The sequence below is a fragment of the Chlorocebus sabaeus genome, chromosome 22 (assembly GCF_047675955.1).
Source record: "Chlorocebus sabaeus isolate Y175 chromosome 22, mChlSab1.0.hap1, whole genome shotgun sequence".
In the NCBI taxonomy this organism is placed as follows: domain Eukaryota; kingdom Metazoa; phylum Chordata; class Mammalia; order Primates; family Cercopithecidae; genus Chlorocebus; species Chlorocebus sabaeus.
In genome coordinates this window covers 42,046,851-42,069,382 of record NC_132925.1, presented here as the reverse complement: position 1 = coordinate 42,069,382, position 22,532 = coordinate 42,046,851, and the positions used below count along the sequence as shown (strand labels likewise).

Genomic DNA, 22,532 nt, shown 5'->3' with positions numbered 1-22,532 from the left:
TGAATATTTTTATAAATCTTACAGGTTTTTCCATTTAAGTTTTTTTTAAATTTTAGACTGTGATAGATGCCAACATTTTCCCAGCCCTCATTAGTATTTTACAAACTGCTGAATTTCGGACAAGAAAAGAAGCAGCTTGGGCCATCACAAATGCAACTTCTGGAGGATCAGCTGAGCAGATCAAGTAAGTACCAATCAGGCAGCATATTGTAAGTTAAAGAAAAATTATTGTGTCTATCACTTTCTAACCTCCCACATATTACCTAGAGTAAAAGATTATCTGCATTTGAGGGGAAAGGTAAGTGAGAGATGATCTTATTAAGTAAGAATGTTTAGTTCCAGTCCTTAGGAAATTGTCCTTGGTGTCATAATTAGATGTATATTTAATTCTTTATATCTCTCCCATTTCTTTTTGCTGAAAAGTAATCCTGGGATATAAGAAGTAAGGGATAGTTGAGGCTTGAGGCAATAGAAATCCTCGCTTCAACCTACTCTGGAGCTACTTGTTAGAAATATCTTGGTAGTATAGGTTACTTGTAGAACCTAGAGCCCAAGTTTAATAACTTACTCTTGCCCTTATTAGTTTAGATGTCTTAATAGTAGAATTGGATCAGAATTGAAAGAGTGGTATGTCTAAGAATAAAGTGCCAAATTTCGTAGAGGCAGGTATCTTCTAAAGTACTATGGTATTCATTTGTTAAAGGGAGAGAACTGTAGCAGCTCAAGACTTAAATGGGTCCCTTGGTAGCAGCTTAGTGGTTGGTTGATTGATTGAGATGTAATCTCTCTCTGTCGCCCAGGCTGGAGTGCAGTGGCACAATCTCGGCTCACTGCAACCTCTACCTCCCGGGTTCAAGCAATTCTGCCTCAGCCTCCCTAGTAGCTGGGATTACAGGTGTGCACCACCACACCCAGCTAATTTTTGTACTTTTAGTAGAGACAGAGTTTTGCCCTGTTGGCCAGACTTATCTTGAATTCCTGAGTTCAGGCAATCTACCCATCTCGGCCTCCCAAAGTGCTGGGATTACAGGTGTGAGCCATCATGCCCAATGAGCAGCTTATAAGCTTAATGAGTGGAAGAAAACATAAATATGGATGGGAATCAGTTCTTCAAAGGAGCGTCATATAATTAAATGCAAAATTCAGGACATCTAGTATTTCAGACAGGGAAAAAAGTAATGATGAAGAGAAAAATGGAGCCTAGACCCAGCCTTTCTTAACTTTCTTTATGGGGAATCCAAAATTAGGGAAAGATGGTTTCAAATGAGTGCTAAAGCATTAACTCCTTACTCATATGTAATGTCAGACAAACATAGCTGCTACTTATATTGTTGCTTTGTGGACTGAATGTAGGCATTCATCAGATGCTAGTTTTGAGTATTCTGTTTGGAATTAAAAAATAAAATTAGTCGTAACAAAGTGCAGAAATTGATCAGGTAGAGAAAATAAGAAATATGTACCTGAAATAATAAAATTACAAACAGATTAACACATGCAGTAGCTATTTTGGTAAAGTTCATCATGGGCAGGTTATTTCAGGGAGACATAGCGCATTTGTCTTGTAGGTTTTTTCCAACCTCCAAAATTCTGGTTCTAGGGTACCATGATTTTAATTATGCTGCCACCAGATGGCAAAAATAATGAAGTACTGTAGTTATTTGAATAAGCTTTATGTTCAAATTCACATTTATAATTATTATCTCTATATTTTATAGTAAATATATTTTCTTAATCAAATCAGGCTGGGTGCAGTGGCTCATGCCTGTAATCCCACCACTTTGGGAGGCCAAGGCAGGTGGATCACAAGGTCAGGAGTTTGAGACCAGCCTGGCCAACATGGTGAAACCCCGTCTCTACTAAAAGTACAAAAATCAGCCAGGTGTGGTGGCATGCGCCCGTAATCCCAGCTACTTGGGGGGCTGAGACTGGAGAATCTCTTGAATCTGGAAGGCAGAGGTTGCAGTGAGCTGAGATCATGCCACTGCACTCCAGCCTGGGCGACAGAGTGACATTCCGCTTCAAAAAAAAAAAGAAGAAGAAGAAATAAACCATAAACATATATATTTTATTAGGCCATCTTTCATGAGAAAGTATTCGGGAGTATTTTGCTCTGTTAGAGAAGCATAGAATTGCTACTGTCCCTTTGTAAAATTCAGCATAGCTGTTTATAATAAAATTATCACTCTCCTAGCAGTTTCTTCTTCCCCACAAGAAGAGTTATCTTGAAAGAATGTCACAAAAATATTACAGTCCAAATTACAAAAACAAACTGATCTTATCACTTATAAAAGACATCTATCTGGCTTCTCCTTACTCTTGTTGCAGATACCAGATTTGGATGCAAGAAACAATTAGAATATTTTAGGAAATATCTTGGCTGGGCGTGGTGGCTCACGTCTGTAATTCCAGCACTTTGGGAGGACAAGGCACTTGAGGTCAGGAGTTAGAGACCTAGGCTAGGTCAGCCTAGCCAACATAGAGAAACCCTGTCTCTACAAAAATTAGCTGGGCGTGTTGATGTTCTCCTGTAGTTCCAGGTACTTGGGAGGCTGAAATGAGAGGAGGCAGACGTTGGTTGCAGTGAGACAAGATTGTGCCACTGCATTCCACCCTGGGAGACAGAATGACTCTGTCTCAAAAGAATGTTTTAGGAAATACCTAGAATTTTAGGGTGAATATAATCAAATGTTAATACATATATAACACATGTTCTTAATGAGAGATAAGGATTATTAACTGAAATTAGAGAAAGATTTGTCAAAGAAGTGAAACTTACCATTTGTATAGAGATTTGGCAATTTTGGAGGGGAGAATAGCATGAGGAAAAGTGAGAGAATGCAGTGTTTTTGGAGGTGGCAGGTCAGTCTTGCTATAGGTCATTCTTTCACAAGGATGATTAAGTAATTGATTGGTGAATACTGGGATGAAAGCCTCAGTCTTGGGTATTGGGAAGACTTGGCCTGTCTAACCTCATGAGTAACACACAGTAAGGCCTGTGTCTAGGTTCATTATTTTTCTGTATGGATGTTCAGTTGTTTTAGCACTGTTGAAAAGGTGGAATCCCTTCTCCACTAAATTGCCTTTGCTCTTCTGTTAAAGATCAGTTGACTGTTTTTGTGTGGGTATGTTTCTGGGCCCTCTATTCTTTTTTTGTGTGTGCGTGCATGAATTTGCAGTTTATCTGAGAAACCAAACACACACACACACACACACACACACACACACTCTGCTAGTTCAGTATAGGAAGTCCTCACTTAATATCATTGATAGGTTCCAGGAAACTTTAAGGGAAACATTGTATATCAAAACCAATTTTACCATAGGCTAATTAATATAAATCAGTTGAGTTACTACATGATATTTCTGGTCAAGGAAACATCACCAACCTTCAAAATATAGACCCCTAAACCTTCTAATATTAAACATTGAAACAGATGTGAGCTATACATAAATGTAAGAAAGATTAATAAAAACAAGTATAATTATTACCCAATTTTTTGTGAATCCGTGAATGATGGTAGTAGTAGTGGTGGTGGGTTAAATCAAAGAATACATATTTACAAAACAAAAGTTATTATGAGCATCTCCTACCATCCTACCACCACACAATTTAAAAAGCAATAATGACATACAAAAGGATTCCCAGCACTAAAGAATTTAATGAGTGAAGTAAAAATACAGTTGAGACCTTCAGCAGTGTATTAGATCACGCAGAAGAAAGAATTATTAAACTTAAAGATAGGTCTTTTGAAATAACCCAGTCAGACATACAAGAAAGAAAGAGAGAGAGAGAGAGAGAGAAAGAGAAAGGGAGGGAGGGAGGAAGGAAGGAAAAGAAACAAAAGAAAAGAGAGGAAGGAAGGAGGGAGGGAGGTAGGGAAGAGAAAAGAGAAGAAAAGAAAGCCTAAATGGCATCTAGGATACCATCAGGGGAACAAACATTCAAGTATTGTGAATGTCTGGGCCCTCTATTTTGTTCCATTGGTTTTTTTGTTTGTCCTTTCACCAATACCACACTGTCTTGATTAGATTATAGTAAGTCGTTCCTCCAACTTTGTTCTTCAGTATTGTATTGACTATTCTGGGCCTTTTGCCTTCCCATATAAACTTTAGAATCAGTTTGTGGGTATCTATTGTTGGGATTTTGTCTGGGAGTATCACATTGAATCCGTAGATCAAGTTGGGAAGAATTGCCATCTTAACAATATTGAGTTGTCTTGTCCATGAGCATGGAATATTTCTCCATTTTTTTTTTTTTTAGATCATCAATTTTGTAGTTTTCCTCATATATACCCTGTTGTACATATTTTATTAGATTTACACTTTTTTTATGCTGATGTAAATGAGATATTGTCTTTTTTTTTTTTTTTTTTTTTTTTTTTTTTTTTATGAGACAGAGTTTCGCTCTTTCTCCCAGGCTGGAGTTCAGTGGCACGATCTTGACTCACTGCAACCTCCGCCTTCCAGTTTGAAGCGATTCTCCTGCCTCAGCCTACTGAGTAGCTGGGATTACAGACGCCCACCACCATGCCCAGCTAATTTTTTTTTTTTTTTTTTTTTTTTTAGTAGAGACAGGGATTCCCCATGTTGGCCAGGCTGGTCTTGAACTCCTGACCTTGAGATCCGCCTGCCTTGGCTTCCCAAAGTACTGGGATTGAGATACTGTCTTTTAAATTTCAAATTCCAATTGTTAATTACTGGAATATAGGATGGTAATTGAATTGTTAGTAACCTTGTATCGTACAACCTTCTAAATAAATTCTTTGGGGCCTTCTACATAATGATGTCATCTGAAAAGAAAGACAGTCTTAATTTCTTCCTTCCTAATCTGTATACTTTTTATTCCCTTTTCTTACTGCATTATATGGGACTTCCAGTGCACTGTTGAATAGGAGTGGTGAGAGAGTACATCCTTGCTTTATTACCAGTCTTTCTCATCATTAAGTATAATGTTAACTGTATGTTCTTTGTTGAGATTCTGTCAAAGAATCTCTTAAGGAAGTTCTGTCTCTTTGTTTTCTGGGTTGTTTGCTTGTTTGTTTATTTATTGAGACTGAATTTTGCTTTTGTCGCCCAGGCTGGAGTGCAGTGGTACGATCTCAGCTCACTGCATCCTCTGCCTCCTGGGTTCAAGCGATTCTGCCTCAGCCTCCCAAGTAGCTGGGAATACAGGTGCCCGCCACCACGTCTGGCTGATTTTTGTGTTTTTAGTAGAGATGGGGTTTCATCATGTGTACTAGACTAGTCTTGAACTCCTGACCTCAGGTGATCCACCTGCGTCTGCCTCCCGAAGAGTTGGGATTACAGGCGTGAGCCACCACGCCTGGCCTGTTTGCTGAGTTTTTATCATGAATGGGCATTGGATTTTGTTAAATGCTTTTTTGCATCTGTTGAAGTTATCATAAGTTGATTACATTGATTCATTTTTTTAAAATGACAGATCAGCCTGGCATATTTGGAATAAATCCACTTGGTATATAATTCTTCATACACATTCTTGGATTTGATTTGATAATGTTTTGTTGAGGATTTTTGCATTCATGTTCATGAGACATATTAGTCTGTAATTTTCCTTTCTTATAATGTCTTTATTTAATTTTGGTATTGGGGAAGTGCTGGCCTCATAGATTGACTTAGGAAGTATCCCCACTGTTTGTTTTCTGGAAGAGATGGTAGAATACTAGTATCGTTTTGTCTTTAAATGTTTGCCAGAATTCACCAGTGAAACCCTCATCCTGGTGTTTTCTATTCTGGGAAGTTATTATTTAATGATTCAATTTATTTAATACATGTAAGCCTGTTCACATCATTCATTTCTCCATGATTGAGTTTTGGTGGTTTGTGTCTTTCAAGAAATTGTTCATTTTATTATCTGAATGATCAAATGTGTCAGCATAGAGTTGTTTGTAGTATTCCTTTATTATCCTTTTACTATCCATGAGATCAAATGATGATTCTCTTTCATGATATTAGTAATTTTGTCTTTTCTCCTTTTTTTCTTGTTTGGCTAGAGATTTATTTTTATATATTTTTGAATTCTTCCTCCCCCACACAAAAAAGCAGCATGCGAGAGAGAAATAGATTAGCACTAGCAGTAAGTTTCATAATGACCTTACCCATCCACAGAATGCAACTGGATTCATTATCCCTGCCTCTCTCTACTCAACTTGAGAAACCAGAATGATAAAAAATGACATGACTATTTATTGTGAATGTAATCATGTCTCTGCAGTTCAAGTATGATTAATCTTGATTACATATGATTATACATTCTGCTTGAATTAAAGGAAAAATACCAGCTCTAGAGTCCTCTGACATTTGTTTATTCTTCCCACAACTTACTTTACTAAAATTCGAATCATGTTTGAAAGATTTGGCCTATCAGGCTTGTGCTGGCTTTTAGCACCAAGAGTGTCATGTTTTGGGAGGTATGGCTTTCTATGGAAACAAAGATGAAATTACTCAAAATTATACTATTTTGATGAGTTGCTCATTTCAAAGTTTTAATAGGTGAGTGTTCCTGTTTTTGGAATGCATAAATTGTGAAGGGAAAAGAATGGAGAAAGGTGCCAGAGAACTGGTTTGGGATAATTTATTTAGAGGGTGTTTTGTTTTTGTGAAAAGGTATAGCTTGTATGGTTGAAAGAGTGCCTTTTTTTTTTTTTTTTTTAAGTCTTTGCAGTAAGGTTGAGGATGACTTGTTCACTAATTTCAAAAATTTAACAAAATTTAAAGTTTTGTTTGACTACATTATTCTTTGTATTTAGGTACCTAGTAGAACTGGGTTGTATCAAGCCGCTCTGTGATCTCCTCACGGTCATGGACTCTAAGATTGTACAGGTTGCCCTAAATGGCTTGGAAAATATCCTGAGGCTTGGAGAACAGGAAGCCAAAAGGAATGGCACTGGCATTAACCCTTACTGTGCTTTGATTGAAGAAGCTTATGGTAAGATGCTTTGGTTGAAGAAGTTTATGGCAAAGAATTAATTGGGTCATAGATAGAGTTCAATAAAAACAATACTGCTGCTAGGCACTGGATGAAAAGGACTGTTAGGGAAATTGCTGCTTCTGCAGACTGGATGTTGCTTGCATATGTATTTAAGATGTCAGTTTATAATATTAGCTTTCAGATGTAATCCCAGCAGTCATTTCTGTGCTATTATAAAATACTTATGAGATACAAATAATCTTTCTTTACATCAAGAACAGAGATATATGACAAAATATAGTTTGGGAATATATAGTTATGGAATTTCCAATATTTATTGAAGTTTTCAATAAAGATTTTCCTTTATTCTCCATTTTAGGTCTGGATAAAATTGAGTTCTTACAGAGTCATGAAAACCAGGAGATCTACCAAAAGGCCTTTGATCTTATTGAGCATTACTTCGGGACCGAAGATGAAGACAGCAGCATTGCACCCCAGGTTGACCTTAACCAGCAGCAGTACATCTTCCAACAGTGTGAGGCTCCTATGGAAGGTTTCCAGCTTTGAAGCAATACTCTGCTTTCACGTTCCTGTGTCAGACCAGGCTACCCAGTCGAGTCCTCTTGTGGAGCCCACAGTCCTCATGGAGCTAACTTCTCAAATGTTTTCCATAATACTGTTTGCGCTCATTTGCTTGCCTTGCGCACCTGCTCTCTTACACACATCTGGAAAACCTCCGGCTCTCTGTGGTGGAATACCCTTCTAATAAAAGGGTAACCAGAACGGCCCACTCTCTTATGGAAAAATCCCTAGGCTTTGAAGATCCGCACTTACATTAGAGTTATGGGAATATACAAGTATTAATGTGGCTCCCTTTTTCTTGTGGGGGAATAAAAGAGGAGGACTCCTCATTCCCTTTAACATGGGGGAAAAAACTGACATTAAAAGATGAGACTAAATCTTTATCTTGAATTTTACACAACTACTTACGACAAGGGAGAAGTTTAGACCTGTTGTGTATACTTCAGAGTACTTTTCATGAGTTCTTCCACAGTGAACCCTTGGATTACCTGGTGGCTTTTTCTAGCCAGATTTGCATTAAACCTTACTGAGATTGGATGGTTTTCTTTCCTCTATTGGCGCCATTCTTCAGATATTAAAGTTAAACCATCCACTCCCTCACCTTCAGCCTTCAGTGAATGTGCTTTCTAGTTGTCAGGAATGCTGAAGAATTAACACTTTGACTCTTAAATATGATACTGGTTTGCAGATTCCCTTAGAGCAGAAAGGAGAGGGGCACATATTAATTTGTATTGCTTTTGCTTCTCTTTGGTCTTTTGTGTCTTAGGATTTGGAAGTGGTTCATTTCTATTGCTGGTATGAGGATTTCGAATACTTAGTAATCAAAACCATATCCTATAATTTAATTTAAAAAACTAAGGAAGAAAAAACCCTCCAATTTTCCCAAATGCAATCAGTGTAACTAGAGGCTGTGTTTCTGCATTAAAACAAATGTTTCAGGCTTTGTGGTCCTGATCAAGGTCCTCATTAAAAAATTGCAGTTCACCCTAGGTGCTTTTCCCCTCTGTGACTGGCAGATAACACATACTTTTGAAAGTAACTTTGGGATTTTTTTCTTAGGTGCAGCTCGATTCTAATGTTTTCATGCTGCACACGATTTCTTTAATGTAGTGTCCTTATCTGAAAAAAATAACCATCTTCTCGACGTGACTTGCTTAACCCAAATAAGAACAGTGATCTTATAACCTCATTGTTCCCTAATCATTTTATTTCATCTCCTGCTAGTACTGTGCCGCTTCCCCTTCCCCTCCAGAAAAATAAAAACAGTATCTGCCTTCTGGCTCATTTAATGATGACTGCAATCTGTACCTGCAAATGGCGCTTCCAGTACTGTGTTCAGTGATCCACATTTGTGCTTGGACTGGAATGAAAAAAATACGCTTAATTGCCAAGAGAACTGCAAATGAGTTCAATACGACTTCTCGGTGCTAGTTGGCCATCTTGACTCAATGTTGGGATACACTACCAGAGAAGATTTTTTTGTTGATGCGCTGTTCAAGTGAATTCTGAAGGAAAAGGTTGCTCACCTCTGTTTCAGAGCATACCCTTTTAAACCTTTTTAGACTTGTCCTCTTCTAGAATTCATTATAACCCCAAAGTGTAAAAACTATTTGGAAGTTGCCCCTGACAAGCTATTATACATCTCTGGTAAATCCTGCTGAATGTAAGGGATATTCAGAGCTTTCATACCTCATCATGTTATTTAAGCAGCCAACTTATGTGACCTGATTTAAACTTTTAAAAAATCCACTTCAAACTAGAAAGAGTCAAAGACAAAGGACATTTATCAGCCAAGAGTGTGACGCATTCTTCGCATCTAGTCTGTAGTAGTGTCTGTGCTCTGGGATGGATACCGTCTGATGTCTGTTTGTTATTGATGGAGCAGCCACTGCAAAACTAGACAACTCCCATCTATAACTGTTACTTTTTCTAGTGCTGCTTTGTGCTGAGAGAACATTTTAGTTTACTGCACTTGACCTGTAAAAGACTTTGGTTCTTTGTAATTTTAGGGATAAATTAGGTGGTTAATTTAAAGAAGAAATTTCAATGTTGCCTTTACATCACATTAAAATATAACTTCTTTCAGAAGGATAATAGAAGCACTGATTCATAGTAAAAATCTTGTTTTAGCTTTGACTTTTTTGTGGCTGTTTTTTTAAATTGTAAATTACTAGTAACATGTCATTTCTATAGGATGTTTTAAATTATGTACCTTCCATTGGATAGTTAAAATAATTTCATTTTATATGCCAATTTGAGTGGGAAAAATACAAAGCACACAGTTGTCTCCCCACATTAGGAAGAGTAGTGTGCATTCAGAATTTTTGCTAGCAGTTGCGAGATGTTTCAGTGAATGAATTAAAACAAAGTCTATTTAACTGACGTGATCTATTTTGTGTCTAAAACAGAGGAATTTATCTTGTCCTAGAAGTTCATGAACTATAAGATCTAAGTTTTTTTTTTTAACAATAAAATTTTTTCTTAAAGTATCAAAGTTGGAATTGGCTAAAAGTTAAATAGCGTAACTCAGATGTGTTGGAACTTGTTGGTACTGAAGCAGCCTTTTTGGTAATAGAAATGACATTGCAAGGGGTAACTGTAAATCCTGTTTTTAGTTCTTTGCCTCTCAGATTCTGTTAACTTAAATTCACTGAATACGCTACCACTAAGGCGTTGCTCATTACAAAAGCATGTTAATTTCAATACAGGAAAACTCTTTTGTAGTTTTATATATGGATTGGGGAAAGTGGCTTTGTTTTACCTTTCCTTTTTATTCCCGCCCATCCTCCAAACTTCCAATCTATATTACTTGTAATGAGAACTTCAGTGGGGGAAAAAAGCATTAAGAGAATTTTGATGTAAAGGCATCTGGTATCTGATGGACCAGCAGGTAGATGTGGTTGGATTGAGAATTTCTGGGTAAGGTAGATGATAGAAGAAAGAGATTTTAGGGGACAGAGTTCTCTGTGGAACACTTCGTTTCATGTTCCTGTAATTGTTCAAGACCCTTTTAAACGCTTATCTTTGTTAGTTCTGCTTTTGAAAACTCTATTGCCCTAGGATTGTTTCTTCCATATGCCAGATGAAGGTTATTGGCTCTGAGTCATTTTCGGCATTATCGTCACAGATAAAAAGATTGGCAATTATCTCATAAAAAATCTGAATTATTCCAGATTGCTGCCGAATTTTGCCTAAGAAACAATATGTAAGTATATTTTATAAACCAGACTTTGTCAACCAAATCTTCTATTGTACGTCTACCCACAGGCAACTTTGAATTTACTTCTGTAGTTCTAAATAAACATTTCAGCGATTTAATCCCCTAGCTTGGGGATGCGTTATGAAAAGGTTTTCCTGGAGTCAAGGGGTTTTTCTTTCTTGCTAGTTTTGTGAAAACTTTTGTATCAATAGGCAAATCATTATAACTTTTTAGGGGTTGATGGTTTTTAAGTATATTGGAAATTGTGGTGTCGAAGGATGATGTTCAGTGAAGAAAAGGGATTCACTTTAAGAAACCGGCATTGTTTGCTTTCAGCTTCCATACTGTATGCTAAGTCCTACATTCCAAAATGGTGGCATTTGCAGACAGGTATGCCTATATACATGGAAGTCTCAAATCTGAATTTTTATCCATCTCAGTATGACCATTTCTCTGTGTTGTGAGGTGAATAGATTAAATATATATCTGCCAGGTTGGGAAATATTTTGGTCTACCTTTTCCTGTCATCAGAAGTTAAAGTAATTTAAAAAAATTATCAAAGGTCAAATGTGACTCCTACAGTAAGTTGGCTGTCATCAAGAATATTCCATAAAATGTTTTATCTATCGTACAAAATTACTGGGTTTATGGCCAGACGTGGTGGCTCATGCCTGTAATCGCAGCACTTTGGGATTACAGGTTATATACAGGTTATAACAACGGATACCAGGACATCAGAACATGTGATAAAGCAAATATTTATATGCTAATTTAAAATATCAAATTGCTACTGGACATAAAATACATCTGGAACTTGGGGTAAGAAGAAAGAAAAGTAGTGTTCCATTCTGTTTTCAACTAAGGGTAAACAAAGTCCTAGAGTGTTTTCCCTATAGGTCAAATTAAGGTAACTTGTCTTTATTTGATCATCTGTTGTACACCAGATACCTGGCTAAGGGCCTTCCTTTTTTCTCATGTAATCTTCCAAATGTTCTTTGATAATTATCACTATATTATAGATGACAAAGTGAAGACTTGGGAGAAACTACTTTGCCCGAAGGTTACAACACTTAGATGGCTGTCCAAGGGAGGGGAAGAGCCCTGCAAATTCTGTGTCTTGAAGAAAGCAGTGGCCACGCAATAGTTCCGTGCCCAGCAACTCCCAGAACTAGACTTGGCAGCCACAGCTGGGCCAGCCTTTTTTGTTGGACCATTCTTCCTGACTCTTCCTCACCATCAGCACCCTTAAAATGACGAAATCAGACTTAAGTTGGTTTTAGGTTACACAGACTGGAGTTTAGGCCCTCTCAAGCCAAACATCTTTCCTCTTGTGTGGTGCTAAAATTCTGTATGACCAGACAAGTATAGTAACAGGTTGTTTTTGTTTTTGTGCAAATGATTTCGAGTTTAGTAACATAATGGCTAAACAGACGGATCCATTCAAACACACAAATGTGGAAGGTACTGACACAGAAGGAAAGGCTTTGAAGAATTACTGCCTCAGGAAGCAGTGCCATGGATGTGAATTTTATACAGTCTACTTCTTCCTAAAGGAATATCCCAAGGAATGACAAAAATTAAAATCGCCTTTTAATGTACTGGTTGTTGAGTATTTCAGCTTTACCTCAAGTCATTCTGACCACTCTACATCCTGCTTCAAAGTGTTCTGACACTTAGATTTGGAATGGCTCTAATGATTCTTTGTACTTGAATGTGGTCTGTCAGGCCATGGGTGAGTGCCTTGCACATAGTAGACATTCAATAAATACTAAATGAAGGAATTGCATGCATCTTTGTGATGTTAGTAAAGGGTGCTTGACTACAAAAGAAAATTCAAAGGAATTCCTTTATGCTGTTATTTGAAACCAGGATTAACATCTTAAGCAAGTGTCTTAACATGTGTTTTATATACAGTTACTTTTCAGAAGACATGATTTGACCTGAAGTTTACAAAATCAAACATTGTCATAGCAGAGGTCTGGTGTTTAAAAACAAAGTGTTTTAGAAAAGCTGATGGGTATATTTGACAGTAAAGAAAAAAATTTATTAGTATCCAACCAGTGTGGAAGCTGCTGGTTGCCTTAGGCTATTAAACAGATTTTTCCTTTTTACATCTTGTGTGTATCACATAAGTGACAGATGAGTAGAAACAAAGATGATTTATTTCTTCACTCCATGACTGCTGCTTTCTATTTTGTTGAAGAGATTCCACTGACCAAGTATTTTTTTCTGAAAACAACATTTGAGGCAAAACATAGCCTTAGTTTCTGCAGACTACATTGTTGTATCTATTGTACAAAGTTACTGAGTTTATGGCCGGATGTGGTGGCTCATGCCTGTAATCCCAGCACTTTGGGAAGCCAAGGCAGGCAAATCACTTGAGGTCAGGAGTTCGAGGCCAGCGTGGCCAACATGGCGACACCCCGTCTATACTAGAAATAAAAATTAGCCATCGTGCCACACGCAATCCCAGCTACTCAAGAGGTTGAGGCAGGAGAATCGCTTGAATCTGGGAGGTGGAGGTTGCAGTGAGCCGAGATTGCGCCAGTGCACTCCAGCCTCCAAAAACAGTGGGTTTACAGGTTTATTAAAGATAGCTTGAATGATTGTTGCCCCATTTCACTTGCATTTTGAAGGAGTCGTTTTCTCTCATTTTAAATTAATATAGTCATTTCTATGATTGCTTTTTGCAGAAAGTAAAATTACTCATTTAATCCTTCATTCATATCCACTTAACCTGCAGAAGGCCAATGGAGTTCACTGGGAGTCCTCAATAAGGATCACTGCTTTACCCACCACTTGGGCCTGGCATTATTAAGATACAGTGATGGGTAAGGAGAAAACAGAAACTCAAAAGACCATAGTGGGTGGTGAGAGGATGGGACCAGGTTTGAGAGAGACCTTCTCAGGCTGAGGTGTAAACTACTAGAGTGTACAATGTTGTAAGATTAAGTTATGATTATGAAGAGTGTCCTCTTGGGAAGTCAAAAGTAGTAGTTTGCTGGGCACAGCCCCAGAGTTTACATTTGGAGATCAACTAACACCTGTGAATTATTTTACTGCCCCCTTTCACTTTTAAAAATGTCCTAGTTTAGATGATGTTATGTGGCCACTCCATATTTAGCCCAACTAGATTTTCATACATTGGCTAATGGTCTTAAGCAACTAGGTGTATAGATAGTTCTATTAATGCTTGATATTGAGACTGGATTTGGTAGTCAAGAATTGCTATGAAGGAAGTTGAGACATTCCTTAATGTGGCAATCACTCCCACACCACGGTTTGGTCCAACACACACAAAAAATTGTTTTTAAATTAAAAAATTGCCCCATTTGTGGCAACACATCTGTTTAGATATTTACAATACTGAGGGGCAAGGGAAACACCTTTAAACTATATTAAGAGACTTTCATTTCTAAGATGTCTATGGGAAATTTAAAGAAACCTAGTTGATTTTTATAGTGAGGAAACTTCCAAATCACCTAAATGGTAAAGATTAAGGGCAGCAGAAATAGAAACTGTTAATGAGACCATGTAAGAAATTTTGCTTGGCCAACCTGGGCAATGTAGTGAAACTCCGTCTCTACAAAGTTGGTTGGTTGTTTTTTGTGTTTTTGAGATTAAGTCTCGCTCTTGTTCCTCAGGCTGGAGTGTGATGGCTTAATCTAGGCTCACTGCAACCTCCGCCTCCTGGGTTCAAGCGATTCTCCTGCCTCAGCCCCCGGAGTAGCTGGGATTACAGGCGCCTGCCACCATGTTTTCAATTGGTGCAGTTTCTAAACTTCTCAGCAAAATCACTAATCCAGGCTAATGGGAAGAGAAAAGCAGCAGCAGGGTTTAGTTAGAACTGAACTTTAAGATAATGCTGAAAGAAAAAAAAAGTTCTAAAAGTGTTAACAAGGGGAGGTCCATGGAGACCTTAATAGCTAAAAACAGTTGTAATTTAATGTATAGAAATAAACCATTTGAGTCCTCATTCTGAGGACTACCTCACTGTGTTTATACAGTTAATATGCACTAGCTAAGACTAAAGTATTTGTCCATTCTTGTTTAAATTTCCCCCTAGACTGGTGGGGTCTTAAAGTAATGATGTTTTAACTATAGTCGGTTTATTACAGGTGACCTAAGGGTGCCTGTTCTGCCTTATAAAGGCAAAGACTTTCAATTATCCCTAATAAGTATACAATAGGAGACCCTTTGTTTCCAAGTGCTTTTAAATTCTTGACGCTGACGAGACATTTGCATCGTGACCGGCCAGCGGTAAAATCTTTTAAGCCACGCTTTTTCTGCTTCTCTTGGGCATTTTTTTTTTTTTTTTCCCCCCTCAGACGGAGTCTCACTCTGTCGCCCAGGCTGGAGTGCGTTGGTGGGATCTCAGCTCACTGCAACCTCCACCTCCTGGTTCATGCGATTCTCCCACCTCAGCCTCCTGAGTAGCTGGGACTACAGGCGTGCGCCATCACTATTTTTAGTAGAGACGGATGCGCCATGTTGGCCAGGCTGGTCTGGAACACCTGACCTTAAGTGTCCCGCCCGACTGGGCCTCCCAAAGTGCTGGGATTACAGGCGTGAGTGCTCGGCCTCGGGCACTCTTTATCGAGCAACTACAGGTTGGAGAAACTAGTAGGGCTTCCAGTTTTTTGGTAAACCTATTGTTTAAAAGTGTCTGGTTATCAGATTCCAGTCGTCTTGTTTCCGCCTCAAATGATAAAACTCTAAAATTATGGGATGTGAGATCTGGAAAATGTTTCAAAACACTGAAGGGGTACAGTAATTATGTCTTCTGTTGTAACTTCAATAGCATGTATATTTTATACTTTCATTCTTAATCATCTCCTAAAACTGGGGAAAACTCTCTAAAGCCTCCTTAAGAGTAACCTTACCCATCTATTACCTTATTCCACCAACCTCTTTGTCCTTTTCTGTTTCAAGCAACTTTGAGATCCCGACTTCTCTGTGGAAGCTTAAACCGTACGTGCTAAAACGTCTGCTCGTTACTCCCAGTAGAACACCAGCTTTTAAAGGCCCCCAAAAGACCTGTTTCTTAAGCTTTACGAAACTTTTACAGGGGAAACGTAAACCAGGAATTTTACAGTCTGGTATAAATTCTGTCCGCCACCCTGTGACTCCATCGCCACACACGCCACCAGGCTCCACACCGCAACAAACAGGAGGGAGCGGAACCCACGCAAAGCAGGAGCTTCCCCCGTTTCCGGCGTTTGGGTGGATCTACGTTAGCTGCCATTTAGGCAGTTTACGCGTCAAGTGTCGGCCTACGCCTGCAGCTAAGGTAGGCATAAGCAAATGTAGTCCTTCTCTGTGACAATTTCCAAAAAGAAACGGTCTTTGAAGTAACGATCCACTGCTCCCCACAGTGGCCAGTCAGGTCTCGCACAAACCATGTCCAGCTAATGCACTCACCCAACGGGGCAGTCCCTTTCGCATTTGAAGGGCGGGGCGAAAAGGACCGGAAATGAACATCTGCAACTTTTTTGCGCAGGCGCAGATGGCCGTCTCCCATTGGTCATCTTGGCTCGGTAGTAGGAGGGACTTCCTTTGCACATGCGCCAGGCTGCTTTTCCGGCTTTGTTGGCGATTGACGCGGCAGTGCGCACCTGCTGGTAAGCGCTGAAAAAAGTAGCCGGCGGGTCAGAATTTCCAGTTTCGGTGGCTTCGTAGGCTTTTAGCTTCTGAAATCCGCTAAAAGCGGCGGTTCATTCATCTTCAGTTACCTAGTCTGACTGGTAGGGTTGCTCAGCATTCTGAAACATTTCGACCTGGGGAAGGGGGCGGTAGTGAAAGAATACTTTCTGTAGAGAGCGCCCCTCGCGTCACCCCTGCTTTGAAGGCTTTACATGTTAACAGAATGCCGAACATTTGTGTCCTACTTGCTGACAGCGCACAGGATCCTTCTAACAGTATTTCTCAAGTACTTAACAAAACGATGAAAAACTGAAGTCCAAGCCGTGCTGCTGATTCCGTATATCTCACAGTTTAAAGACTGTCCAGAACCTTTAAGCTTTCAGAACCGTACTTTTTAAATCCAGTGCGTTTATCTTCATTTTGTTGGACAGAAAGCCAAAGTACTGGACTGCCTTGTTCAGGACTGGACGTCTAGCACACCTGCTAACTTGGAGCTTCAGAGCCATGGCAACAAAGGAGTCAGGAGACGCCAGAGCACAGTTGGCCCTCTCCTCATCGGCCAGTCAGAGCAAGGAAGTGCCTAAAAACCCAAACTATGTTCTCAGATGTACTCTCGTGGGACACACGGAAGCAGTGTCATCAGTTAAGTTTAGTCCTAATGGAGAATGGCTAGCAAGTTCTTCTGCTGACAGGCTAATCATAATTTGGGGAGCGTATGATGGAAAATATGAGAAAACACTCTATGGTCATAATTTGGAAATATCGGATGTTGCCTGGTCATCAGATTCCAATCGTCTTGTTTCTGCCTCAGATGATAAAACTCTAAAATTATGGGATGTGAGATCTGGAAAATGTTTGAAAACACTGAAGGGGCACAGTAATTATGTATTTTGTTGTAACTTCAATCCGCCATCCAACCTTATAATCTCAGGATCTTTTGATGAGACTGTGAAAATATGGGAGGTGAAAACAGGAAAGTGTCTCAAGACTTTGTCTGCTCATTCTGATCCAGTTTCTGCTGTTCATTTTAATTGTAGTGGGTCCTTGATAGTGTCAGGTAGCTATGATGGCCTCTGTAGAATCTGGGATGCTGCATCAGGTCAGTGTTTAAAAACGCTCGTTGATGATGATAACCCTCCTATCTCTTTTGTAAGATTTTCTCCAAATGGTAAATACATTCTCACTGCAACTTTGGACAACACTCTTAAACTATGGGATTATAGCAGAGGCAGGTGCCTGAAAACATACACCGGTCATAAGAATGAGAAATATTGCATATTTGCCAATTTTTCAGTTACTGGTGGAAAGTGGATTGTGTCTGGTTCCGAGGATAACCTGGTTTACATTTGGAACCTTCAGACTAAAGAGATTGTACAGAAATTACAAGGCCATACAGATGTCGTGATCTCAGCAGCTTGTCATCCTACAGAAAACCTCATCGCATCAGCAGCGTTAGAAAATGATAAAACAATTAAACTGTGGATAAGTAACCACTAATCCTTTTGGAAATCAAGTAGTAGAGCCAAGTTGGCCAAAAATCTTAGATATTTAAAAAGATGGTTTGTTTTAATTTTGGCAGTTTTGTATTTTAAAAATTATCGATTGTTAAATTTTGAGATTCATATACTACATTTACAAAATGAGATAGTTGAAAAAGCACATCTAGAACTCAGAGCTTCTGACTACCAATCTTTTTTGAGAAACTTTTTGTAATCTTTATAGATTTATATCCATGAAACTTTTTTTACAGGGATATATTGCGTAGTGGTGAAATCTGGTCTTAGTATACCCTCACCCAAATAGTATACATTGTACCCAGTAAATACTTTCCCATCTCTCGCCCCCCTCCCACCTTTGAAGGCTCTAGTGTCTATGATTCTGCTCTCCATGTCCATGTGTACATATTGTTTATCTCCCACTTATGAAAACATGTGATTTTTGACTTTATTATTATTTCACTTAATGGCCTCCAGGTGCGTCCATGTTGTTGCAGAAGACAAGATTTCATTCTTTTTTTATGGTTAAGTAGTATTCCGTGGTGTGTATGTGCGTGTGTGTATGTATATAAGTATACACACCACATTTTCTTTATCCAATCATCTCTTGATGGACACTTAGGGTCGTTCCATAACTTTGCTATTACGAATAGTGCTGCGATAAACCTATGAGTGCCAGTGATTTTTAAATATAATTTCCTTTGGGTAGATACCTACTAATGGGATTGCTGGATCGAATGGTAGTTTTATTTTAGTTGAAAATCTCCATACTGTTTTCTATAGAGGTTGTACAAATGTACATTCCTCCCAAGTGTATAAGCTCTGCCTTTACTCTGCATCCTTGCCGTGACTGTTTGAGACAGAATCTCACTCTGTTGCCCAGGCTGGAGTGCAGTGGCACAATCTTGGCTCACTGCAACCTCTGCCTCCTGGGTTCAAGCAATTCTCATGTCTCAACGTCCCAAGTAGCTAGGATTAGAGGTGTGCCACCATGTCTGGCTAATGTTTGTATTTTTAGTAGAGACAGGGTTTCACCATGTTCGAGGCTGATCTCGAACTCCTGGCCTCAGTTGATCCACCTGCCTCGGCCTCCCAAATTGCTGGGATTACAGACATGAGCCATTGTACCCAGCCATTTTTTGACTTTTTAATAATAGCCATTCTAACTGGTTTAAGAGAGTATCTTATTGTGGTTATATTTTGCATTCCTCTGATGATTAGTAATGTTGAGCATATTTTGTGTGTGTTTGTTGGCCACTTGTATATCTTCTTTAAAAACTGACTTCTAATCTTGAGGCCTATTATTAATTTCATTTGTCTATCACTGGACAATTTCCCATTCCTCTCAGTGACTTTCCTAGAGGATCAGTGTATTTGAGAAATATTTAGAAATTGACAGGACAGGATGATTGATTAAAAGAGGGGAGCAAGGGAATTTGGAATAATTCCAGGGTTTCTGGTTTGGGAGATCAGATGAACAAGTGCATAAGCCTGGGATGGTGGTGGAGGATTGGAAAGACATGCCAGATGCTACCTGCACACTTTTGGTAATATCCTGTGTGATGAGATATGAAATGGTCCATAGAATAAAAACCAGAAAAACACGCCAAGGTTAGGTTCATTCTAAGAGTCTAAAAATTTAGTTTTTTTCAAGAAAAAAACCAGAACAACATTATAAATGGTGTTTCTGAAGGACCTTTCACTACCTTTTTAGATTGTGCTTGTGATTTTCAGGCAAGCTAAACGTCTGATGAAGACTACTCTTCTTGGTTATGTGTCTGATCTACTAATTCCTGCCTATGCTTCAAACTCAGTTCAGAAATCACTGATGGGGCCGGGCGCGGTGGCTCATGCCTATAATCCCAGCACTTTGGGAGGCCGAAGTGGGCGGATCACGAGGTTAGGAGATCAAGACCGTCCTGGCTAACACGGTGAAACCCCGTCTCTACTAAAAAATACAAAAAATTAGCCGGGCATGGTTGCAGGTGCCTGTAGTCCCAGCTACTAGGGAGGCTGAGGCAGGAGAACGGCCTGAACCCGGGAGGCGGAGCTTGCAGGGAGGCGGAAGTTGCAGTGAGCCGAGATAGCACCATTGCACTTCAACCTGGGCGAGAGAGGGAGACTCAAAAAAAGAAAGAAATCACTGATGGAACCATCCACTGCCTGCCTGCCTGTAATCACAGCTGACAGCTGAGTTAGGTTTTCCTGTCCCTATTATTTACCAGTTTGTATTGAAATGCTTTCATGGGCTGTGTTTCCAGATTATGAATTCTGTGGAATCAGGAAGTATGTCTCTGTATTGTATTCTTTGGCTTTTTTGTATAGGAAAGGGACTCAAGTAATGTTTGAATGACAGTGAAGGATACAACTTCATTCCTTGCCTGCTTTGATAAATTTTAGTAATAAATTCCCAAAACTATAGTGATGATTAAAAAGTAACCATAACCTCATATATTAACTTTATTCAAATAGCACTTACAGGAAATATAAAGTAGAAAAATATTTCTGCCCACTTTACCTATGGAGACATGATAAACATGCAAAAAAAATCTAGAAATTAAGCAAAAAGTAGTACAATAATTTAACTGAAAGCAACAAGGGCAAAACTGTCCTCTTTTGTAGTTTATGGTACCTTATAGTAGTGCTCATTAAATTTTGTATGCTTGATACATTCTGAGGAATATGAGATATCAGAGTTACTAGTAGGGGATGAGTGCTATAAGGCTGGTATGTGAGGGTATTGGGAGAAATAGGGTTAGGGGCAGATCTTGAATTCTGGCCAAGAAACTGGTATATAACCCATAAAGAGATAGTCACTATACATTATCAAATAGGAGAATGACACAAAGGAGAAATGACTGCGTAAATTCCTGATGCATAGTAACAGTTGTGAGCTTTAGTTTAATGAAATATTTGTAATAAGAACGTTTGGCCAGGCACCACGGCTCATGCCTGTAATCCCAGCACTTTGGGAGGCTGAGGGAGGCGGATCACCTGAGGTCTGAGTTTGAGACCAGCCTGGCCAACATGGTGAGACCCCTGTCTCTATGAAAAATACAAAAATTAGCTGGATGTGGTGGTGCATACCTCTAATGCCAGCTACTGAGGAGCTGAGGCACAAAGAATCGCTTGAACGCGAGAGACGGAGGTTGCAGTGAGCTGAGATCATGCCCTGCACTCTAGCCTGGGTGACAGAGCAAGACTGTCTCAAAAAAAAAAAAAAAAGGGTTTCATGAAACTAAATCTCATCAATGTTACTACGTTTATAATGTAAATCTCCAAGATACAACACATTTTTGTTGTATTGCTCTATGAAGAGGATTACTTATTTTTAAAAGAAGTTCCGCATTAAAATTTATCCATATTTAAAACATTGGTGTAGGTGTCTCAAAATAAGAGAAACTAATTTTCTAAAATGTACAAGAAACTATGCTTTTTGATAATAAATTTGCAAGTGATAACTTGATACCTACAAAGAAGCTAAGGCCAAATTAAAATAAAGTATATGGACAGACATCATAAACATCCTCAGATAGATTATCAAGTTATGGGTAGTATGTTACATTTTACTGGGTATTTTTATTTGGGAAAAAAGTGCCCAAACAGCTGCATGTATTTTTAATCTCTCTTATAACTCTCTGAGAACCAGCATGTTGGCATGGCTGTATATAGTAGTCATCCCTTACCCTCTGGGGATATATTCCATACTTTATGAAATGGATCCTCATACCACATCCTTTTTAATACAGGCTCGTTGCAACATAATTCCTGGATTTTCAAAATCCAGCCAACACGGATACCTCTGCTACTCTGTTTTGGCCTTCATAGCTGCTTCCTCTCTCAGACAAGCTTTCTTTTCTAAGTTCAAGCTTGTTAAAGTCTTGGAATATATCCCCAGATGCCTGAAACTGTGGATAGTACCCAACCCTGCATATACTGTTTTTCATATACATACATACCTATGATACCGTTTATTTTATAAATTCGGCACAGCACAATGCACTTTGAGGCAATTATTAAATAAGAGTTACCTGAACACTAGCACTGATTCCACAATAGCTGATCTGATAACAAGAGACGGCTAGCACATATGGTGTGAATACACCAGACAGAGGGATGATTCACATCGCAGGTGGATGGAATGGATTGGCAAGAGATTTCATCATGCTACACTGAATGGTATACAATCTAAAACTTATGCATTGTTATAGGAATTTTCCAGTTAATATTTTCAGACCTCAGGTAACTGAAACCACAGAAAGCAAAGCCGTGAATAAGAGGGGACTACTGTAATGACTTGTCATCCATGAATAATTAAGAAGCATGTGAGAATCTATGTTTAAAATAGAAACCTGTATTCATACCTAAATATGAAACAACTCAATATCCCAAGGTCAAACTGTAAATGAGATATACATGAGGTGCAAATACTTCTAACAATGATAATACATGAGATTTTTGTAATTGAGAAATTTAGCTTCTCAGGTGGTAGGAAAACAGCCAGTTGAGAATTCTAAGGCATGAAGCTAAGAGGGTGACTTGTGTTGACCCCAAGCAACTCCATGATGCTGGGATTTCTAAGTCCTTAGAAATTCCTGGCTGGACCTTGTCAGGATGTTTAAAAAACTGTTCTCCTAAAAGCCTCCATTTGACAGCATGTTCAAAGATTATAGAATGTGGTCTG

At 38.9% G+C, this 22,532-nt stretch overlaps 2 protein-coding genes across 2 annotated transcripts in view; both read left to right on the top strand.

The window, feature by feature from the left end:
- Window positions 1–12,490, top strand: part of KPNA1 (karyopherin subunit alpha 1) — a 100,371-nt gene extending 87,881 nt beyond the window's left edge. The window contains exons 12-14 of the mRNA XM_007985606.3: window positions 57–184; window positions 6,768–6,946; window positions 7,308–12,490. Coding sequence (XP_007983797.1) covers window positions 57–184; window positions 6,768–6,946; window positions 7,308–7,495 — 495 coding nt within the window. The 3' untranslated portion in view covers window positions 7,496–12,490. The remainder of the gene's footprint in view (window positions 1–56; window positions 185–6,767; window positions 6,947–7,307) is intronic.
- Window positions 12,491–16,291: 3,801 nt separating this feature from the next.
- WDR5B (WD repeat domain 5B) lies at window positions 16,292–21,430 on the top strand. The gene has a single exon (XM_073009762.1). The coding sequence runs from the start codon at window positions 16,857–16,859 to the stop codon at window positions 17,847–17,849; it is 993 nt and encodes a 330-aa protein (XP_072865863.1). The 5' UTR covers window positions 16,292–16,856; the 3' UTR covers window positions 17,850–21,430.
- Window positions 21,431–22,532: the final 1,102 nt, after the last annotated feature.

Bases quoted from the DNA above. Each gene is read 5' to 3' on its own strand.
- WDR5B (XM_073009762.1), top strand. From the start codon at position 16,857: ATGGCAACAAAGGAGTCAGGAGACGCCAGAGCACAGTTGGCCCTCTCC.